The following is a 17,299-nucleotide window of genomic DNA, read 5'->3' as shown; positions in this document are numbered from 1 at the left end:
TGTGTCATAACCACGCGACCTACTGTCGCATAGTAGAGGAATTACTGTATAGTACAAGAGAAGCTCGCAGGCAGTTTCGACTTACATTAGCTGTTTACGTTTAATTACTAATGTTAACTAGCATTTTAGTTAGCAATAATTAGCCTGTGTCCATGTTATCTCCTTACATATACCTACGCTCTCCGGCTCTGCAAGATTGGGAATGATTGAGATTTCTCTTGGCACAGCTACCAGAAGACTTACAACTTTCAGACAGGTTGCTCACGTCACATTTACGTCGTCTCTCTCAGTTGGAGGCTGCGCAGTAACGCTCAGCGCTCACCGGAAAAGTGCTTCTAATGGCCTTCACTGGTCTCCGTCCAGAGCAACGGGATCTGTTGGTCCATTCTTATATACTGTCTATGGCTGAAACGGGTGAGGTGAAACAGACCACGTGTGGGATTTTAGATCTGAATACTGACTTTTATCATTTTATTGGTATTTTATTACAAACATAAACATGTTATTACATTTTTGTGTGTGGCATTTAATAAAAAAAAAAAAAAAACATGTCTAGATTTTATGATACAGTTACAACTAAAGAAGTCCAATACGTACTGCTGTTAGACATTGCATCTGTACAATGCAATGTCATCGTAATACATCTTACATTAGAATGATAAAAGCCAACATGAAATTGTGAAATACCTCACACACTCTTAACACTGGGAAACCCTTGTGTAACTATGAAAGCAAAGTTATTAATTTATGTAATTACATTTGAGTAAAAAACATTTTTCACATTTGACAGTGGGGCATGTCATAGAAAAAAAATGACGTGTTATTATTTAATCAAGAATGGTTCCCTTCCATTTAGGTGTGGGAGTGAGCCAGCATGCACTAAACAGTTTTCCTAAAACTGGCCCAAAGGAGTTCTGCCTTTAATAATCTTTTTCGGCACGCCTGTGTTTGACAAGTCAAAATGTCCACTTTGAGAAATCACATTACCATTGTAACAGGTATCAAAACTTTGTTAAACGTTGACACAGTTGACACAATTTTAGTCAACAAACTTTTATTAATTAGTTGAGGGATACTAATGCACAGGTAATACAACAAGTTTGGGAGAAAAATTGTAACAGTTCTCTAAGGATATGTTGATGTCTCCTAGGTTCTATACAGCTTAATTTCAGATATGGAAATCTTTAATACATTATTAGTCTCATTTCACCTGTTACCTATATATCATAACCAGTTATGAGCTACAACATCATCTCTTAAAACTCTCCACAGTTTCATCACAATGGCCCAGACGACAGAGGTGGATGCCATTTCCTGCTTTTGAAGTAGGTAGCATTCAAAACGAACCACTGTTGTCCAAATAAAAGGGTAAAAGTCTCAGGCTGGATTTCTAAGGATTAACCTTGGTTTTGGAAATAACATTGCTGACAAAGGGAAGACGCTTGAGCCTGCTGTTTCCCCAGGTACAAAAGTCACACCACACACAGTCAGGGTAACTAGAAAGCTCCAACAACACGCCTATTTGAAGCCTATTTCATGGTATAGTAAGTGCACTAAATACTGAAACAAACACACATACATATGCCTTGTTGTCCCTTATTGAATAGATAATAATAAAGGACTCTCTCAATGTGTTTGCCATCGTGTACTGAAAAAGCTCAATTTATGTGCATCATCAAAATGGATAAAATAACAGTGTATGCCGACACACAGGCTTACAATGTTCTTTGTGGTCTACAAATTTTTTCAACCTTTTTTTGTTATTTATTTTTTTTAGATTTCATAATATGTAAAAAGCATTTTCAAAGCAAACTAATAAAAGTAGGGGAGTGAAAAAAGCCATACAATTTTGAGAAGACACATCAATATCAAAATATCAGCAAGCCAACAAAACCAGCTAATTATGGTGTATTGCTGTACTCTAAAGATGTTGCAGTTAGCTCACACTGCGGGATAGATATGTGTTTTCCACATCATAGGAAGACAGATAGTAAAGGGTGTGATAAAATATAAAATACCCACTGTCAAAAGCAGTGCCTAACCATCATATTGCAACACCAAAGCTTGTCAGGTAAACACAGTCAATGTGACGTTATTAATGAAACGTGTAACAAGCAGCTGATGAACCGATTCTGTGCCACAGCAACACTCAAAGAAAAGTGTTACCATTTTTGACATCCAGTCATTACAAAGGTGCTAACTGTTTTGTACACACACACACACACACACACACACACACACACACACACACACACACACACACACACACACACACACACACACACACACACACACACACACACATATACATACATACACACACACATAAAGGTCTGGACAACTCATATTGAAAAGGTCCAAGGACCAATCAGTGCTTGTCTAACTTATCCTCTCCATCGGTTGAACCTAGATAGAAGATAAAGGTCCATCCCACTAATAGGGATAGACACATGCATAATCATTCCCACCTGAATAACCTCCATCAGTTGATTAATAATGGAGGAATTCGGCTCAAATCTTTGCTTCACAATATTAAAGGTCACAGCGTAGGGATGACACCACCTGGGACACATATATTTCTTGAACATGTTCTGCTGACATCAGTCCTTCATTTGAATGATGACAACGATTTGTTGGTGCAAAACAATTCAGAGGACTTGCCAGTAAGGAGAAAGTGGCAGGATGGATTAGTGGACTTAACTGAGTTCAGGTCCTTAAGGTAGAGTGGCAAGTAAAGCACTCTTATTACCTCACCAGAATATCCCCACATCACAACTTTATTCAAAGCTATCAGATTGCTATATGGGTAATACACACAAGAGAATATAAAATAGATTTATGATCTGTCGTTTTCTTTTTAAGCAAGGAAGTCATTATTTTTATGGACATAGACTCCAAATATAAATCAAATATTTATGGAGTTTTCATTTGCTCAAATCTTTAATATAACTGTGAATTCAAGTATCTACTTTAAACATGTTAAAGTGAAAATATTCTCTAAATTGCACACATTTCAGACTTGAAAAGTAATTTAATAATAATGGATTATTATTATTTTTAAACTAACTTTAAGTGGGATAGAGCAGCCTTAAAATTCAACAAGACCTGTTATGGCTTTGTGTGGTGAGTCATAATTATACAGTCATGTTTGATTACAGATACTATCTAGAAAGAGTTAACCAGGCTGCTCATTACCCATGTAAAGACAAATTTAGTTTTTCTCTAGTTACATTTTTTCATCAGAGTAAAATATTCCTACTTCTGTGCCTGACAGCCACTAGGTTAGGTTGAATACTCCTGGAGTGCAAAAATACAAGAGACAAGCGAGAGGGGTTAAGGGTTAAAGTGCAAGGCAATAACTTTGAGCATCCAGGAATTAATTCATATACATCATTATAATTGAATCTTCGTTTGCAATTTTTTTTATTTAATAAAAGATTATTTCCCTTACCCTCTCTATAAAAGATATTTGCATTCTCTCCTCAGCTCTTTGATTCAAGCTAAAGCAGTAGCCAAAACATGGCCTCCTTAAAAATGGTGTCACATCATTTGATTGTGCTGCAATGGTGCAACAAGCTTCACACAAAATTCATCCCTCTGTCCAACATTTAGCTTTGCCAGTCCTATTTTAGACAGAATGCTTCAAGTTTTTTGTTTAAAATCAATTAAACAATGCCATATTAAGTATTAACTTATACCCTACAGATGGAAATTTCAAACAATCACTTTTTGGGTATTCTGCTTATTAACTTCAGTGTAAAATAACTGTGGAAACAATCTTTTGACACTTGTTCATGGTCGGCAAAGCAGATACCTTTCACTGTCATGTGATGCAGATCAAATAAAAATAAATATCACTGAAGTGAGCCACATGGCTGTAGGAAAAACAGAGTGGAATATGATTAACAACTGACCAACATTTTAGCTTATATGAGAATTTCTTACTTAAAACATGAAAAGTAAAAAACAAGTAAATTATACCAGAAAAAGAAATCAAGTTCAAAACAAAATTGCACTACAGCACACACTGCAAAGATTTCTGACTGCTCATGATCCAGTTGGACGTGTCAGCCTTTAAAATAACAGCTGGCATCATTGCTTTGAGTATATAGATATATAGATATAGATATTATTTATGTACACAGTACAGTATATCTCTGGGAAAAAAAAGTGAAAACACTAGCTATCAGTAAATGACTTCACTATGCTAATAGAATATCCTTTTTAAAACCTCATGAATAAAACACAACATGAATATTGTAGAGAGAATGACTCTGCATTTGTTTGGAATACTACCTCTGTTTAGAAAATGCTATCTATGTTGAAGTCAGGATTTTATCTTTGATTACTATTGACACCTCTGCTGTGAGTACAGAAACTGAAATGTGTGCATTAAAAAGGAGACAAAACTGGAATGGAGAAATAAAACACTACTGTTACATGAATATTTTTAGTCAGTAGACACATTAACTCTGGGATTTCAAAAAGTCTGTACTAAATGTTTTACTTCTTAAGGGTTGATTTAGCTTTCTTCTCAGTGCCAAGTCCTTGTGGAGTTAGAAAGAGCATTTAGCTTCCTGGCACAACATTTACAGTAAGCATCCTCTCTGGCTCCTGGGTCGACAAAAGCAGAGCTACTCTGACAATGACAGCCTCTTGGGTTTGCTTCGTCTGGCGGTGGAGGGGATGGGTTGTCTGTTTTGGCCTGAATTAGCACTGTCCGTTGGGTTGGGGATCAGGGTGGGGGACTATGAAGGGGTCATGGCAGGGGTTGAGTTTTGAGTAGTGGTTGGTGCTTCAGTTTGTGTTTGGTGAGTCGCAACCACAGGGGAGCGCTCTTTGGGCTTGCGGCCCCTCTTCTTACCAGTGGTGGCACCGTTCCTCACCTCAGCTTTGATCCCATTGTTCTCTGGCGCTTTACTCTTGGTATTGGAGACCACTTCACTGGCTGCTGCACGAAACCAGTTCTAAGGCGATAAAACACACTGTCAGGAGCATGTATACAGCTGGATAACTTTTCTACTGTAATTAGTAGGGTTGGGTCCCATTCACATTTTTACTGGTACCATCCTGAAATTCAGTGCCGGTACCCAACGGTACCTTTTTTCGTTACTTTCCCTCTGTAATAACAAAAAATGTATTTCAGTTGTAAAAATAATTCCAAACCTATTTACAGTGCACAGCATAAATGAGTACACCCATGCTAAATTTGACTAAAAAGTCATCTTTTGGAAACTGAACTTAATGCCGTAATCAAAAAAAATGAGGAAAAATCCAATCTTTAATTTTCTTTGTGAATGAATAATGTATCGTAACTAAATAAATGTTCTTCCTTAAAATACAGGGAGCATAAGTAAGTACACCCCTATGTTAACTTCCCATAGAGCCAGGGAGATTTTTATTTTTTAAAGGCCAGTTATTTCATGGATCTAGGATACTATGCATCCTGATAAAGTTCCCTTGGCCTTTAAAATTAAAATAGCCCCACTACATCACAAACCCTTCACCACACCTAGAGATTGGCATGGTTTTATGTCGGTTAGCCTAATAGCTGGTTTGATTTGCACTGAGAGATGATTTTATGGAAAGTACCCCATGCCAATCCCTCCCACATGCTCTCTGTCAAACATGTGGAGAGGACAGAGAAGCTCTCAGGTACTGCAATTTGGCACCAATTGATTTAAAGCGAAATGGTAATTGGTTGTACCAACGTAATCCGGTCAGTACCCTAAAAAGTACAGAGTTCGGTACCCAACCCTAATAATTAGTGGGGCAAACCACCTGGCTTAATACAGTAATATGGAGCCTCAGAAGTCCCATAAGATAGTATTCATTTAAGATTTTAACCTTGTGGGACCACGCAATTATATTGTGGGAAAAACATATTTTGTGGAAACAAAATGTATTTATTAATCACATACAATTATTGTGTTACACTGTATTTGAGGGGAAAAGATCTGTATCATCTAGCGACAAGCTACGAATAAACGTTTCCCCACAAGTCAAGCACTTGTTTGCCCAACATAGGTATAAAACCTTGTTATTATGAGAGCTTGCACAAACTTCTGCGACTCAGCAGGTTTTTACTGCGTTAACAAAAATGACAATTCTGCATGTGAGAGCGTACTTGAAGTAATACTTAATAATATAGAGGTTTGTGAGGTTTACACTGAGAATGACCCACCTGTGAGTGTGTCTTGCTGATGTGGTACTTCACACCGCTCTCTGAGCTAAACTCCTTCTGACAGATGAGACAAGTGTACTTTCCCAGTTCTCCACCACCCTGCAACACACCAGATTACAGTCTGTAGTATCAGTCAACACCAGAAGTTAGAAATGAATATATACATTTGTGTGGAGAGCATTTTTCTCATACATTTTAGTTTGCATTGCCTTAATGTGTTGGTGTAATAATAACAACACATTTTTCAACATATTGTTTTTTTTCAAATCAGGTTAGCAAAGTGTGTAACAACCCTTATGACTCTTTGAAACTTTCTTTGAAATGTCTTCTTTGCTGTTCATATTTATGGTTGTGCTGTATTGCATTAAGCTGTCTTCTCTTTCAGTGATGTAAACAGGTTGCAGAGGCAAAGCACTTAGCAAACACTCAAAAAAGATTATAAAAATAATAAATAAAAATAGAAGTTATAATAAGAGCATTAACAATCCTGACCTGGCCAAGAACTCAAGTATAAATCTGTTATAATTCTGTGGCAATTCCATGTGTGTGTGTGTGTGTGTGTGTGTGTGTGTGTGTGTGTGTGTGTGTATTCTTATTTTGACAAATGTAATCAGGTTGGTGGCTTTGCTCCAGGTGAGTGTTTGTACCTGGCTGCAGTTGGCAAGGTGGGCTTTTAGTCCTGATACACTGGAATAGACAGCTTCACAGTTCTAAGACAAAACAAAAATAGACACAGAGTGAACAAACTCACTCAATCCATATTCCTGTGAAATCAACAGCCTAATTATGATAAACCTAGTGCTCAATATTAAAGACAAATCTCTGAATCAATGTTTTGTTTATTTCAAATATGGAAAGTAATTTTCTCTTTATATGATGACACATTAAACCAGGCAATGATCTTACTTCATTTGTGCAGCAGATGAAGCCCTTCTCCTTGACTTGGTTCTTCCAGGTCTCTAATAGCTCTTGGCTGAAGTTAGGCAGGCCAGGACGGGTGTAGTTTAACTACACACAAAAGGACATTTATATCAGTATTTCTGGTAGTGTTACAATTTTAAAGTTTGTGTTTAAAAAGAGAGACTGGTGGACATATTTATCTGCTGTCTAACCATTTGTGCCTTTACATTGGAAATGTCGGCATTGATGTGTGTCAGTGTGTTACCCTGTTTATGCTTCTGTGTGTGTATGTGTGTTGATAGTTGTGGAGATGTCTTCTTGCAGTACACATTGCTGTCCTGTGTCCGTGCCTGTGCATATGTGTGAGTTGAGTATGCATGTGTTTATGTCAACTATGTTCGTGTGTACATGTCTGCTGGGAATGTGGATTGTGTGCTTGATGTATCCACTCTCTGTCCTCACCCTCTTGCTATCAGGCACCAGGTCATCCTTGATGCGGCGCTTGGTGCCCCAGTCTTTGGCCAGCTCATCCTCTGCTATCTCCTGCAGGTGGAACACTGCCACCTGAGCTGACCGGCGCCTCACTCTGCCACTGGGGGTCCGTTCAAAGTCATCCCCCTGGCTCACAGTTTGTGCTGCTTTTTCTTTGACTCGCTCCCTCTCCTTTTCCTTTTCCCTGTCCTTGTCCCTCACTTCTATTTCCTTCTCCTTAGGCTGGCCGGATGGTGCTTTCTCTTGCCAATCCTTCTTCTCAGGCTGGCTTTGCTCCTTTATGCGTAATGATGGAGACTCCTCAGAGACCACCTAGGGGAACAGAAGAGCACTTCTTTGAGTGGAAAATGTGGGTAAACTTTGGCTAATTAAAGTACAATCTAGTAGTAAATGCTTTCAAACAATGGGAAACAGAAAAAGGCCTGTATCCTATGATAAGGACTTCCAATCTCATCTTACCCTCTCTTTGCCGGTGTTGTTGTTGGTGTCAGTGATAATGTCCTTGTTGTTGTTGTTATTGTTGTTGGTGGTGGTGGCTGTCATGGTGGTGGTGATAGTTGAGGAGTGTTCGGTACGCACATGGTAGTCTCTGCCAGCTTTGGAGTGGTAGGTTTTTCCACAGTGCTGGCACAGAAACACAGGCTTCTCATCGTCAGAGAACTCTCTTCCACAACGTTTCTGGTGGTACTGGTAGCCCATCAGGCTGGAAAAGTGGGCTGAACAGCCCTGTATATGTGTGTGTGTTTGCACACATAATGTTTGTGTCATCATGTGAGGCCAGTGACAGAAATGAGACAAAATGAAAACACACATTAAGCAGGAAACTAGGTAAGTGGAACAACATGTAGGTTTAACGGAAACAATATTTTAGCAATTGGTCAATATTTTGTGGTTAGTTAAAAATACAGAGAAAACAGGAAGAAACTGCTAATTTTTCACAGTCACAGTAGAGAGTCTATTTTTGCCTTTTGCACTCTAGTGTGAATAATGGCAAGCAGAGTGTTGGTGTGGTTTTGGGCAACATGTCAAGGACAAGGCATAAAGAAAAGAAGGAGGGAGAGAGGTAAGAGGAGGCAGACACAAAACGAAGAGCTTGAGGAAAAGGGAGATATAAAATCAAAACTGGCAGCTGAGGAGAGAGGAAAATGTGACATGAAAGACTGAAAATTTGGACAAATGGAAATGAAGAACACAAGAAAGCAAGAGTAGCAAAAATAAGAGATAGGGTAAGGAAAGGAACACAAGAGGAAAGACGGAGTGCATACCTCACTAGGACACTTGATTCGTCCCATCTGTTTGAGCACTCGGCGCAGCCTTTCTCTCTCCTCGTGCTTGTCGCCCGTCTGGCCTTCGCTCCCCGAGGGCTGAGGGGGAAGAAACACAAAATCGCATAAGCATGTTCCACCACAACACCTCCTCCCCCCACTCCTGGTTTTTAAAAAATGGTGATGAAAATGTGTTTTCCAACCCGCATGTTCACACTGTGCCAGGATCATTAAATGGTTTCATGGTGAGGCTGTTACTCAAGGCATGTTTATGACAACTGTCAAACTCGTGTTTTCACTCTAGTGTTGGCTGGTGACAAACCCCAGCCAAGACCAGAACAACAGATGGCAGGGCTGCCAGGGAGAAGAAAGCAGGAAAGTGCAGGGGACTGGAGAGAGTCTGGACTTACTGAGGAGTCCCAGTGGAGCGAATTGAATGTGTTTTCTCATGTGTTAACACACAGAGAAAAAAACGGAGATGACTGAGACACAACCTAAGCTTCCCGGAAAGGTAGGAAGGCGATGAGATACCGCCAGAGTACTTCACTACTTTGGGCAAATAAAGCTCAAGCCTGCAGGTATAAGAACAGACATCAGCTCAGCCATTGATTTACACTGGCAAGAGAAGAAACCATGAAACTACATCAGCATGTATTCTTAATGCCTCCATCAGAGACCGAGAGAGAGAGAGAGAGCAATAGAGCAAGCAGGGGAGAAAAGAGGATTGAGAGAAGAGGCGGCAGTATCACAGCAGCAACATCAAGGTCAAACTCAGTAGGTGACCCCTGTCCTTCTGTCAGCCCTCTGTGTTTTCCCACACTGCACTGGGGCTGTGCCACATGACCACGCTGACAACACACTGGACCCAGGGTTTGTGCAAACACCAAATCAAATCGAACTTCATAGCATCACTTAAAGGAACACGCTGACTTATTGGGACTTTAGCTTATTCACCGTATCCCCCAGAGTTAGATAAGTCCATACATACCCTTCTCATCTCTGTGCGTGTCGTAAATCTGTCTGACGCACCCACCGCTAGCCTCGCTTAGCACAGATGCTGGAGGTAACTGGCTCCATCTAGCCTACTGCTCCGAATAAGTGACAAAATAACGCCAACATGTTCCTATTTACATGTTGTGATTTGTATAGTCACAACGTGTACAAATAACAAGGTCACATGAGACACAGCCATATTCTAACCGTATACATACTGGGAACTTATTCTCAGAAGGCGAAGCAGTGCTACTTCTGCTACTTGGGCGGAGTGATTTCCTTGCAGCACCTGAGAAGCCCCGTGGTGAGGAGCAGAGAGTTCGCTCAGAGTTGGAGTAATATCACAACGGTGAGAAGGGTATGTATGGACTTGTCTTACTCTGGGGGATACGGTGAATAAGCTAAAGTCCCAATAAGTCGGCGTGTTCCTTTAAGTACAAACTGCTTTACACAGAAATGATTAAAAAAAATCCATAAGAGATTCAACAGAAATGATAATACAAGCAGCAACAACGAACAGAGATAAAACTAATAACAATAGTGGAAGAAAAAGGAGCAAAATTAATCAGTTAACTTGTTTAAATTTCCCAGTATATAAAACCCTTCTCTATCTACAGTATATTAAAATACTGTACCAAATGATTGGAACACTTGAAAATAGTGTATTTCCAGAAACAACACCTCTGTATATATAATATGTCCTCAGATGACCAGGCCTATCAGTACTGTGTACTGTGTCCTATCTCCTTCTGGTCTTTATTTCTGAATTCACTGCTTTCTTTTAGATAGATAATAGAAAAAAAGAGTATGAGAGAAGTCAAACCTGCAAATGATGAAAGCCTTCTTTAAACAGCAGCTCTAATCTAGAGCACAATCACAGATGGCACAACTTGTCACAAAGGTTTTAATTATCTAATCTGAAAAATGTTGCAGAAAAGTTTAGTAGTTTGCTAACGAAGAGTAGTGAAACCTTTAAACATCTTGTACACCAAATAGTGCTTCTCTTTTGCTCTGCTGAACTGGAATGCCGCCAATTAGGTCAAAGCACAACAGGTCCAGACTGAAGACAAATGGCGGTATCAAACAGTTTAACTTGGCCGACACAGATGGCACAGCCATCTATCATCACTATTAAACTGACAAACATACACACCCAAAGCCCCTCACATACACACATATTTTACATGCATGTGTGCATATATATATATATATATATATATATATATAATAGTGCTGTCAAACGATTAAAATATTTAATCGCATTAATGTCATAGTTAACTTGCAATTAATCGCACATTTTTATCTTTTTTAAATGTCCCTAGATTTCTTTTGTCCAATAATTTTTTCTCATTTTAATGCTCTTATCAACATGGAAAAGTGGATCGGCTTGCTTTGTGCTTTTGTCGCCTGGCTTTGACGAGGGGGCGGAGAATTCGCATCAGCTGTGTGCTTGGCCATCAAGTGGTATTTCAGACTGGACGTGCTGCGATGATAGCTCAGTTCACAACCACAAAACACACAGATCACTTTGGTCTTGTCAATGGAACCATTTGGCAACTTTTTAAACGTAAACTTTCCATTCAGAATCTTATTGGTATCCATTTCGGTGTCTCGCGCTCGCCATCCACTCAAAACGTAACGTTAGCTTACTACTCTTTGGCCGGCTCGCAAGCCTAAACAAGTGTGTGCGGTGTGCCTGTTGTTTTGTTTCCGGTCTAGCTAGATCAAATTAAATTCAAATGTGTGACTAGATTAAATATATAATAAACAAATACAAATCTTAAAATCAAGTTCATAAAGTCACTTTCTTTGCATTCATTTGATTCCCAATCAAGATACACTGGTAAGAATTGCTTTCCATTGTTAATATGTACTTAAAAAGAGTTCTGAAATGCTAAATAATAGAATTTTAATCATGTAATTCAACGATTAATCGCGATTAAGAAAATGTAATCGTTTGACAGCCCTAATATATATATATATATATATATATATATATATATATATATATATATATATATATATACACACACACACACACACACACATACAATTGTGCTCACACAAAAACACATGCTACAAGGTTTGGTGCACGTACATTCATTAATCTTTCATGACACTTTTTGAAACAGGTTGTTGAATTATTCAGCAGACATCATAGCAGTACCATTTCTCTAATGCAGGAGTGCCATGATAATATCTTAATGAAGCTCTCTGCTGTCAGAGTTAAGACAGCTGCAGAAGGAAATGTGAGCATTTCAAGGACAAGAATACCAATCACCATCATCAGTTCAGATGTGTGATCGTTTACAAACCCAGAGATCAGATTTTTAGACAAGGGCATAGCAGCTGACAATATATAATATAAATATAATATAGTGTAGCTCATGGGAAAGGCATGTGTTTTTTTCGACTGTGGAGGCATACCTATGTACATGCAGGACACCCCTCACCAAACACCGTGAAAGCTGACACTAGCAGTAGCGTATGGTGGATTTCCATACATAGAGTCACAAGTGTAAGTATAACTGCTTCCTGAATGGGTGTAGTGCTTTGGTGTGGTGTCTGATAACTAGCTACCCTGTTCAGTGGGTCAGTGTGACAGTGGTGATACATTAGCTATCTGATTCCCCAAAGTATCCTCATTTGGACTACTGAGTGATGGATGGTGGTGGTTCGATTAGGACCTGTGACCAATTTGTTAAAAAATTAATGAGAATAAATACTTATCTTCACGGGGTGTTGTTTTTTCAGACAGCCGCAGCTATAGACTGCGAGCACAGCTAATCCAGTTAATACGGCAATAGCTTCACTAAATTGAGCCAATCAAATCGATTGTTTACCGTGCATAGACAGTTCACTAGAGAGAACAACAGCTAAGAGAGATGTGAGAGAAATAACAGCATAGAGAGGAACTGACTGTGCTACTTTCTGTTTCCGTGTTGTGTTTTCCCTGGTCTTACCGAAGTAGCACTACACACCTTGACCACGTTCGGATCGACTTACAGCTGTGAGTCAGCTTTCTCCACTATGAACAATATCAAAAGCAAGTATCATTCCAGGCTCAAGAATATGCACCTACACATGAGAATGACACCTCCATTCAAGCCAAGATTCCCACTACTGGCAAGGTAGTCACAGGCCAATTTCTCTCCCTAGGAAATTAGACAAAAATGTAAAACAATAAAGAGAAAATGGGCTGCTCAAATCTCTGTTTGCACTTTGTCTAAAAGAGGTACTTTTTATTTATTTTATTCAGAAGATTCTGTCTTGCTTTCTTTTACTTTAAATGTAGGCCTTACTTTCATTGTGCTACCATAGGACACATTTTATTAATGGTAAAGATAGCCATTTGTTTTCTATAAAAGTTCAACGTGTCTGTCTGTTAAAACTATCTTCATTTGAAAATTGACAATACATGTGGGTATGATATGGAACATGTATATTGTTGACTTTTTTTGATAGACCAGAGATCTTTAACAGGGGGTCCGTGACCCTTAGGGCGTCCTCAGAGTTACTCCAGGGGGGGGGGCCAAATTACTGTTTTTTTATCTAAAATTAAAATGACTGAGAACTAGGGTTGGGCATCGTTTGGATTTTAACGATTCTGATTCCAATTCCAATTCTTCCTTTTGATTCCAGTTCTTATTGATTCTCAATTCCAATTCTTTGAGGGGTGGAGTTGAAACGGGTCACATGCCTATTTTCACAAATAAGAGGAAAGTTTTATTTTGATTCAATGGTGGTTTGCAGTTTGACAGCTTTTTCAACGTAAAATAAAGCCACATTAGAGCGCCGCTTACTGTGCTCCAAGGCTGCAACACAACAAGCGCCTGGCTCCTTCGGAAACCAAAACTTGGGCATATTAAATTGTGAAGTGATGATTGGATTTGAAACCAAATCCTCCAAACGATTCCAAACGATTCCAATAAAGAAACGATTCCGATGGAATCGCAATTCTTTCGCCAACGATTCCAAGTAGGAATCGGTTCTCGATGCCCAACCCTACTGAGAACATACATTAACATGAAACCGTGTGCCTTCCACGTGTATGTTTAACATTAAAACATGATGTATACACAATGTATAAATATCCATCCACCCAGTTTAATATGCAGCTCAGTTTTATACCATACATGTAGTAGGGGGTCCCTGCTCTGTCTCTCTTTCAGTTAAGGGGTGCTTGGTCTAAAAAACGTTGAAGACCCCTGTGATAAACATTGGGGCAGTCTATAGGACGCACTTTAGACATTATGAGGTTCAGACCTTAGCTGGGAGAACATTTTAATAACTGGACTGGTCTAAAACAAGCTTCAGGAATTACAAGATTACATTTGTGCATGTATGTGCCTCTGTGGATGTACAGTACCTTGGTGCTGTGTTCAGCCATGGTGTGGTAGTTGAGGCCGGCCTTGGACCTGAACTGTTTGTGGCACTGCTGGCACTTCAGGGCATCCTGGAGCTGCAGGGTTAAAGGCCAAACAGAGGATCAAATAACATTTCTATGAAAGGAAACTAACAAGTAACCCACTATTGCTGGCTATTCTCTTTATTGGATCTATCAATATAGCAACATTTCATCTGTAACGTAATAGAGATTGTTATTAGTGTGCTTTTCTTTGTCAAAACAGAGGACAAAGGGCACATCTAGAAACCAGAAAAGCCAATTTAACACAAAGTGTTCTTTTCGTAGATTACTCTCCTCGCCTCAGTATTGATTTGGAGACAGATGTGTTTGGATGGTGAGTGACCCAGTGGTAATGTGGTGATTCTGTCATTACTTTACGGCAAACTGTTACTTTAATAGAGTCACACGGGCCACTGGGCCAAGGAGCCAATAAAATGGCTGTAGAAACATGTCTCTCTGAGACTGCAACCTCCCAGCTGATTTGCCCTCAGGAAAGCTCAATATAATGTACTTGGATGAACCGCTTCTGTGCTTTACCCCTACCTCGTTTATACTGCTCATATATAACTGCTATTGACCACAATTGTGGGCAATGCAAACAAACCGCAGGAGTGCACAGTGTCCTTTCCCTTTATCCATTTCAACTGATATTAGCTTTCATATCAAAGCAGATGAGTAAAGGATATTACATGAGAAAACTGGTTGAGATTACTGTACTGAGATACTGCCTGGTGTAATTTCTACAGCCTTCCAATCAATAGCATCACTGTAAAGGCTCCCTAGACTCTGCACAATGGAGTCCACAGGGAGAGGTATCTAATAACTTTGTAGTTAAAGTTATAATTCAATATAGAAATAACAGCCCTGGGTTGAGAGAGCTTTATTCCATAGGAACCAGGAAGAAAACATTTTTTAATAACAATTGTGGTTCACATAAGGTATGACAATATGACACATCACCCACCCAGCTCCCAGTCTGAGCGCCTACTGACCTTCTGGCAAATCTCCATGTGTTTCTTGAGGCCATGGATTGTTTTCCTGGTGACGATGGAGCAGGTGGGACACACTACTTCACCTCGCTCGTGGATTGCTCGCTGCCATTGGGTGTCAGCACCTTAGAAACATGGAAACAGTATTACTCGCCGATCAAATATTTCTGGTACGGTGTCCTTATGTGTATTTTCATTTGTGTACTTAATATTCATGTTTCCTTGCCTTACAGTTTAACTCTATGTTAAGGTAAGCAAGTGATAATGTGTACTGATGTAAAATAATCCCTGACCTATCCCAAACCAATATACGGTTGTCTGATTATGCATATGAAATAAATGCACTTTGTGTTGTTGTAGCATTTTGGATGCATTGTGTTGTTATTAATTGTGGCTGCATGAGCGCTGTCTAGTGCTGAAGTCTTTTATCTTTGCACGTTTTTGTCATTGCTTTGTTGTCACCTGTATTAGGGAGGGTTGGTTTTTTATTTAAGGCGCTACCGGAGGAGTTTTGGGATCTTTAGTCAAAATAGACTTGATCCTCCCTTCGCCAGCAATAAATTTTTCTATGATCCTCCAAAATGATTAGGAAAAGCGGCATGACCCTCCCCAACAATTTATTGATGCCTTCTCTACTGGTTTGCGCTTGGCAAAGATGTACAGATAGCCACTGTTTTTTTTTACAATCATGACATACATTACTCTGCTTTCTCATCTTACACATCACACTCCACCAAGATGGTGGCCATTTCAGTAGATTTACTCACTATAAGTCAAAAATGAACTGCAGTTTTATTTGACAGTCAGTGTGTTCAATGAGTTTACAACACCTCAGCGGTTCTTCAGAGCTCATTAAAAACTGATAACGGAAAACGGTTCTTGAATGACAGATGTGCGTCTATGTTTGGAAAATTAAATCCCACATTGGCAGCTGCATTTAGGTGCTCTGGGTAGGTCTGTGTTAGTTGTGTGAAACCGGTGTATGCAAACGTGGGGTGCTGTTCACCCAACGCGAGAATGGGTACATAGGGGCATGATATATGCCGGGAATTGAAGCGAGACCTGGATGCGGGAGATTTAGGACACCCGGTTTGTGGATTATTCCTTGAAGTTGTGCGGCCCGCGGAGACGGGGTGTCTGCGCGGCGGCAGGATAGCGGGCTGTCGCTGCTCAGACAGGAGAGGTCTCGGCTCACACGGTTGGTCTCATCAGCAAGCAGGGTGTCAATTCGGAGGTTTTTCGATTTCTCCATGACGGCTTCACTCAGGAGGACTGCAGAGTCTCAAAAGACAAACTTGCTTGGTGGGTGCGCACCTGTGCTGTGCGTCAGCGCGGAGACAGTCACAGTCACAAACTCATATGTTCTCCTTATCTTTTCATAAAAGGCTAAGGCTGGAAGGATCAGCACAAATTATACGTTTATGTTTCCTCACCCGACAGGGTCTGGAGTGAAACTCTTAGGTTTTTGTGCTTCCAGCTAATGGTCCGCGGTGCGATTTTTGTTGGATCAGACCCATCTGCTAGCGATTGTGGCCCGAGACTGAGAGCTACATGGAAAAATATGCACCAAACAAGCCACTTTGAAATTTTGCTGTTTTCATGAATACAAAAGTTGGGTGACCCCCCCCCGACTAAAAAATGTTGGGTAACCCTCCCCTCAACAAAGAATAAAAAGACATGACCATCCCCTATTTTCCTCCGGTGGTCCATTCCATAAATACTGAATGGTCCCTTAGGATTATGGCTATTTTGTTAAATATTCTTTGGCCAAATTTATTCAATAAAAAACTACTTTTATATTGAATGTGCTGTGTGCCATATCTGCTTTTATTAAAATACAAGATTACTGTGGCCGGGTTGGCTCGGTGGGTAGAGGAGGCGCACATATACTGAGAGGTTTATGCCTTGACGCAGAGGTCCATGGTTCGAATCCGACCTGTGACGATTTCCTGCATGTCTTGCCCCTCTCTCTCCCCTTTCTCACCTAGCTGTCCTATCAAATAAAGGCAGAAAAGCCCAAAAAATAATCTCTAAAAAAAACAAGATTACATTGGTCTCCAGGAAATTG

The 17,299-nt window shown here is 39.9% G+C and overlaps 1 protein-coding gene across 8 annotated transcripts in view; it reads right to left on the bottom strand.

Annotated features, from left to right (window-relative positions):
* Positions 1–2,218: 2,218 nt before the first annotated feature.
* The window catches only part of znf512b (zinc finger protein 512B), a 29,317-nt gene continuing 14,236 nt past the window's right edge, over positions 2,219–17,299 (bottom strand). For 7 of the 8 annotated variants that reach the window (XM_078255187.1, XM_078255185.1, XM_078255191.1 and 4 more), the window contains 9 exons: positions 15,235–15,356; positions 14,204–14,296; positions 8,842–8,940; positions 8,036–8,302; positions 7,547–7,888; positions 7,091–7,192; positions 6,832–6,894; positions 6,185–6,283; positions 2,219–4,967 (listed from right to left, as the gene is read on the bottom strand). In XM_078255187.1, coding sequence (XP_078111313.1) covers positions 4,749–4,967; positions 6,185–6,283; positions 6,832–6,894; positions 7,091–7,192; positions 7,547–7,888; positions 8,036–8,302; positions 8,842–8,940; positions 14,204–14,296; positions 15,235–15,356 — 1,406 coding nt within the window. In that variant the 3' untranslated portion in view covers positions 2,219–4,748. The remainder of the gene's footprint in view (positions 4,968–6,184; positions 6,284–6,831; positions 6,895–7,090; positions 7,193–7,546; positions 7,889–8,035; positions 8,303–8,841; positions 8,941–14,203; positions 14,297–15,234; positions 15,357–17,299) is intronic. The other variant, XM_078255192.1, reaches the window with a different exon arrangement.

This window comes from Sander vitreus, chromosome 7, assembly GCF_031162955.1.
Source record: "Sander vitreus isolate 19-12246 chromosome 7, sanVit1, whole genome shotgun sequence".
NCBI lineage: Eukaryota > Metazoa > Chordata > Actinopteri > Perciformes > Percidae > Sander > Sander vitreus.
Note: the sequence above shows the minus strand (reverse complement) of the source record. Positions and strands in the feature narration are given on the sequence as shown.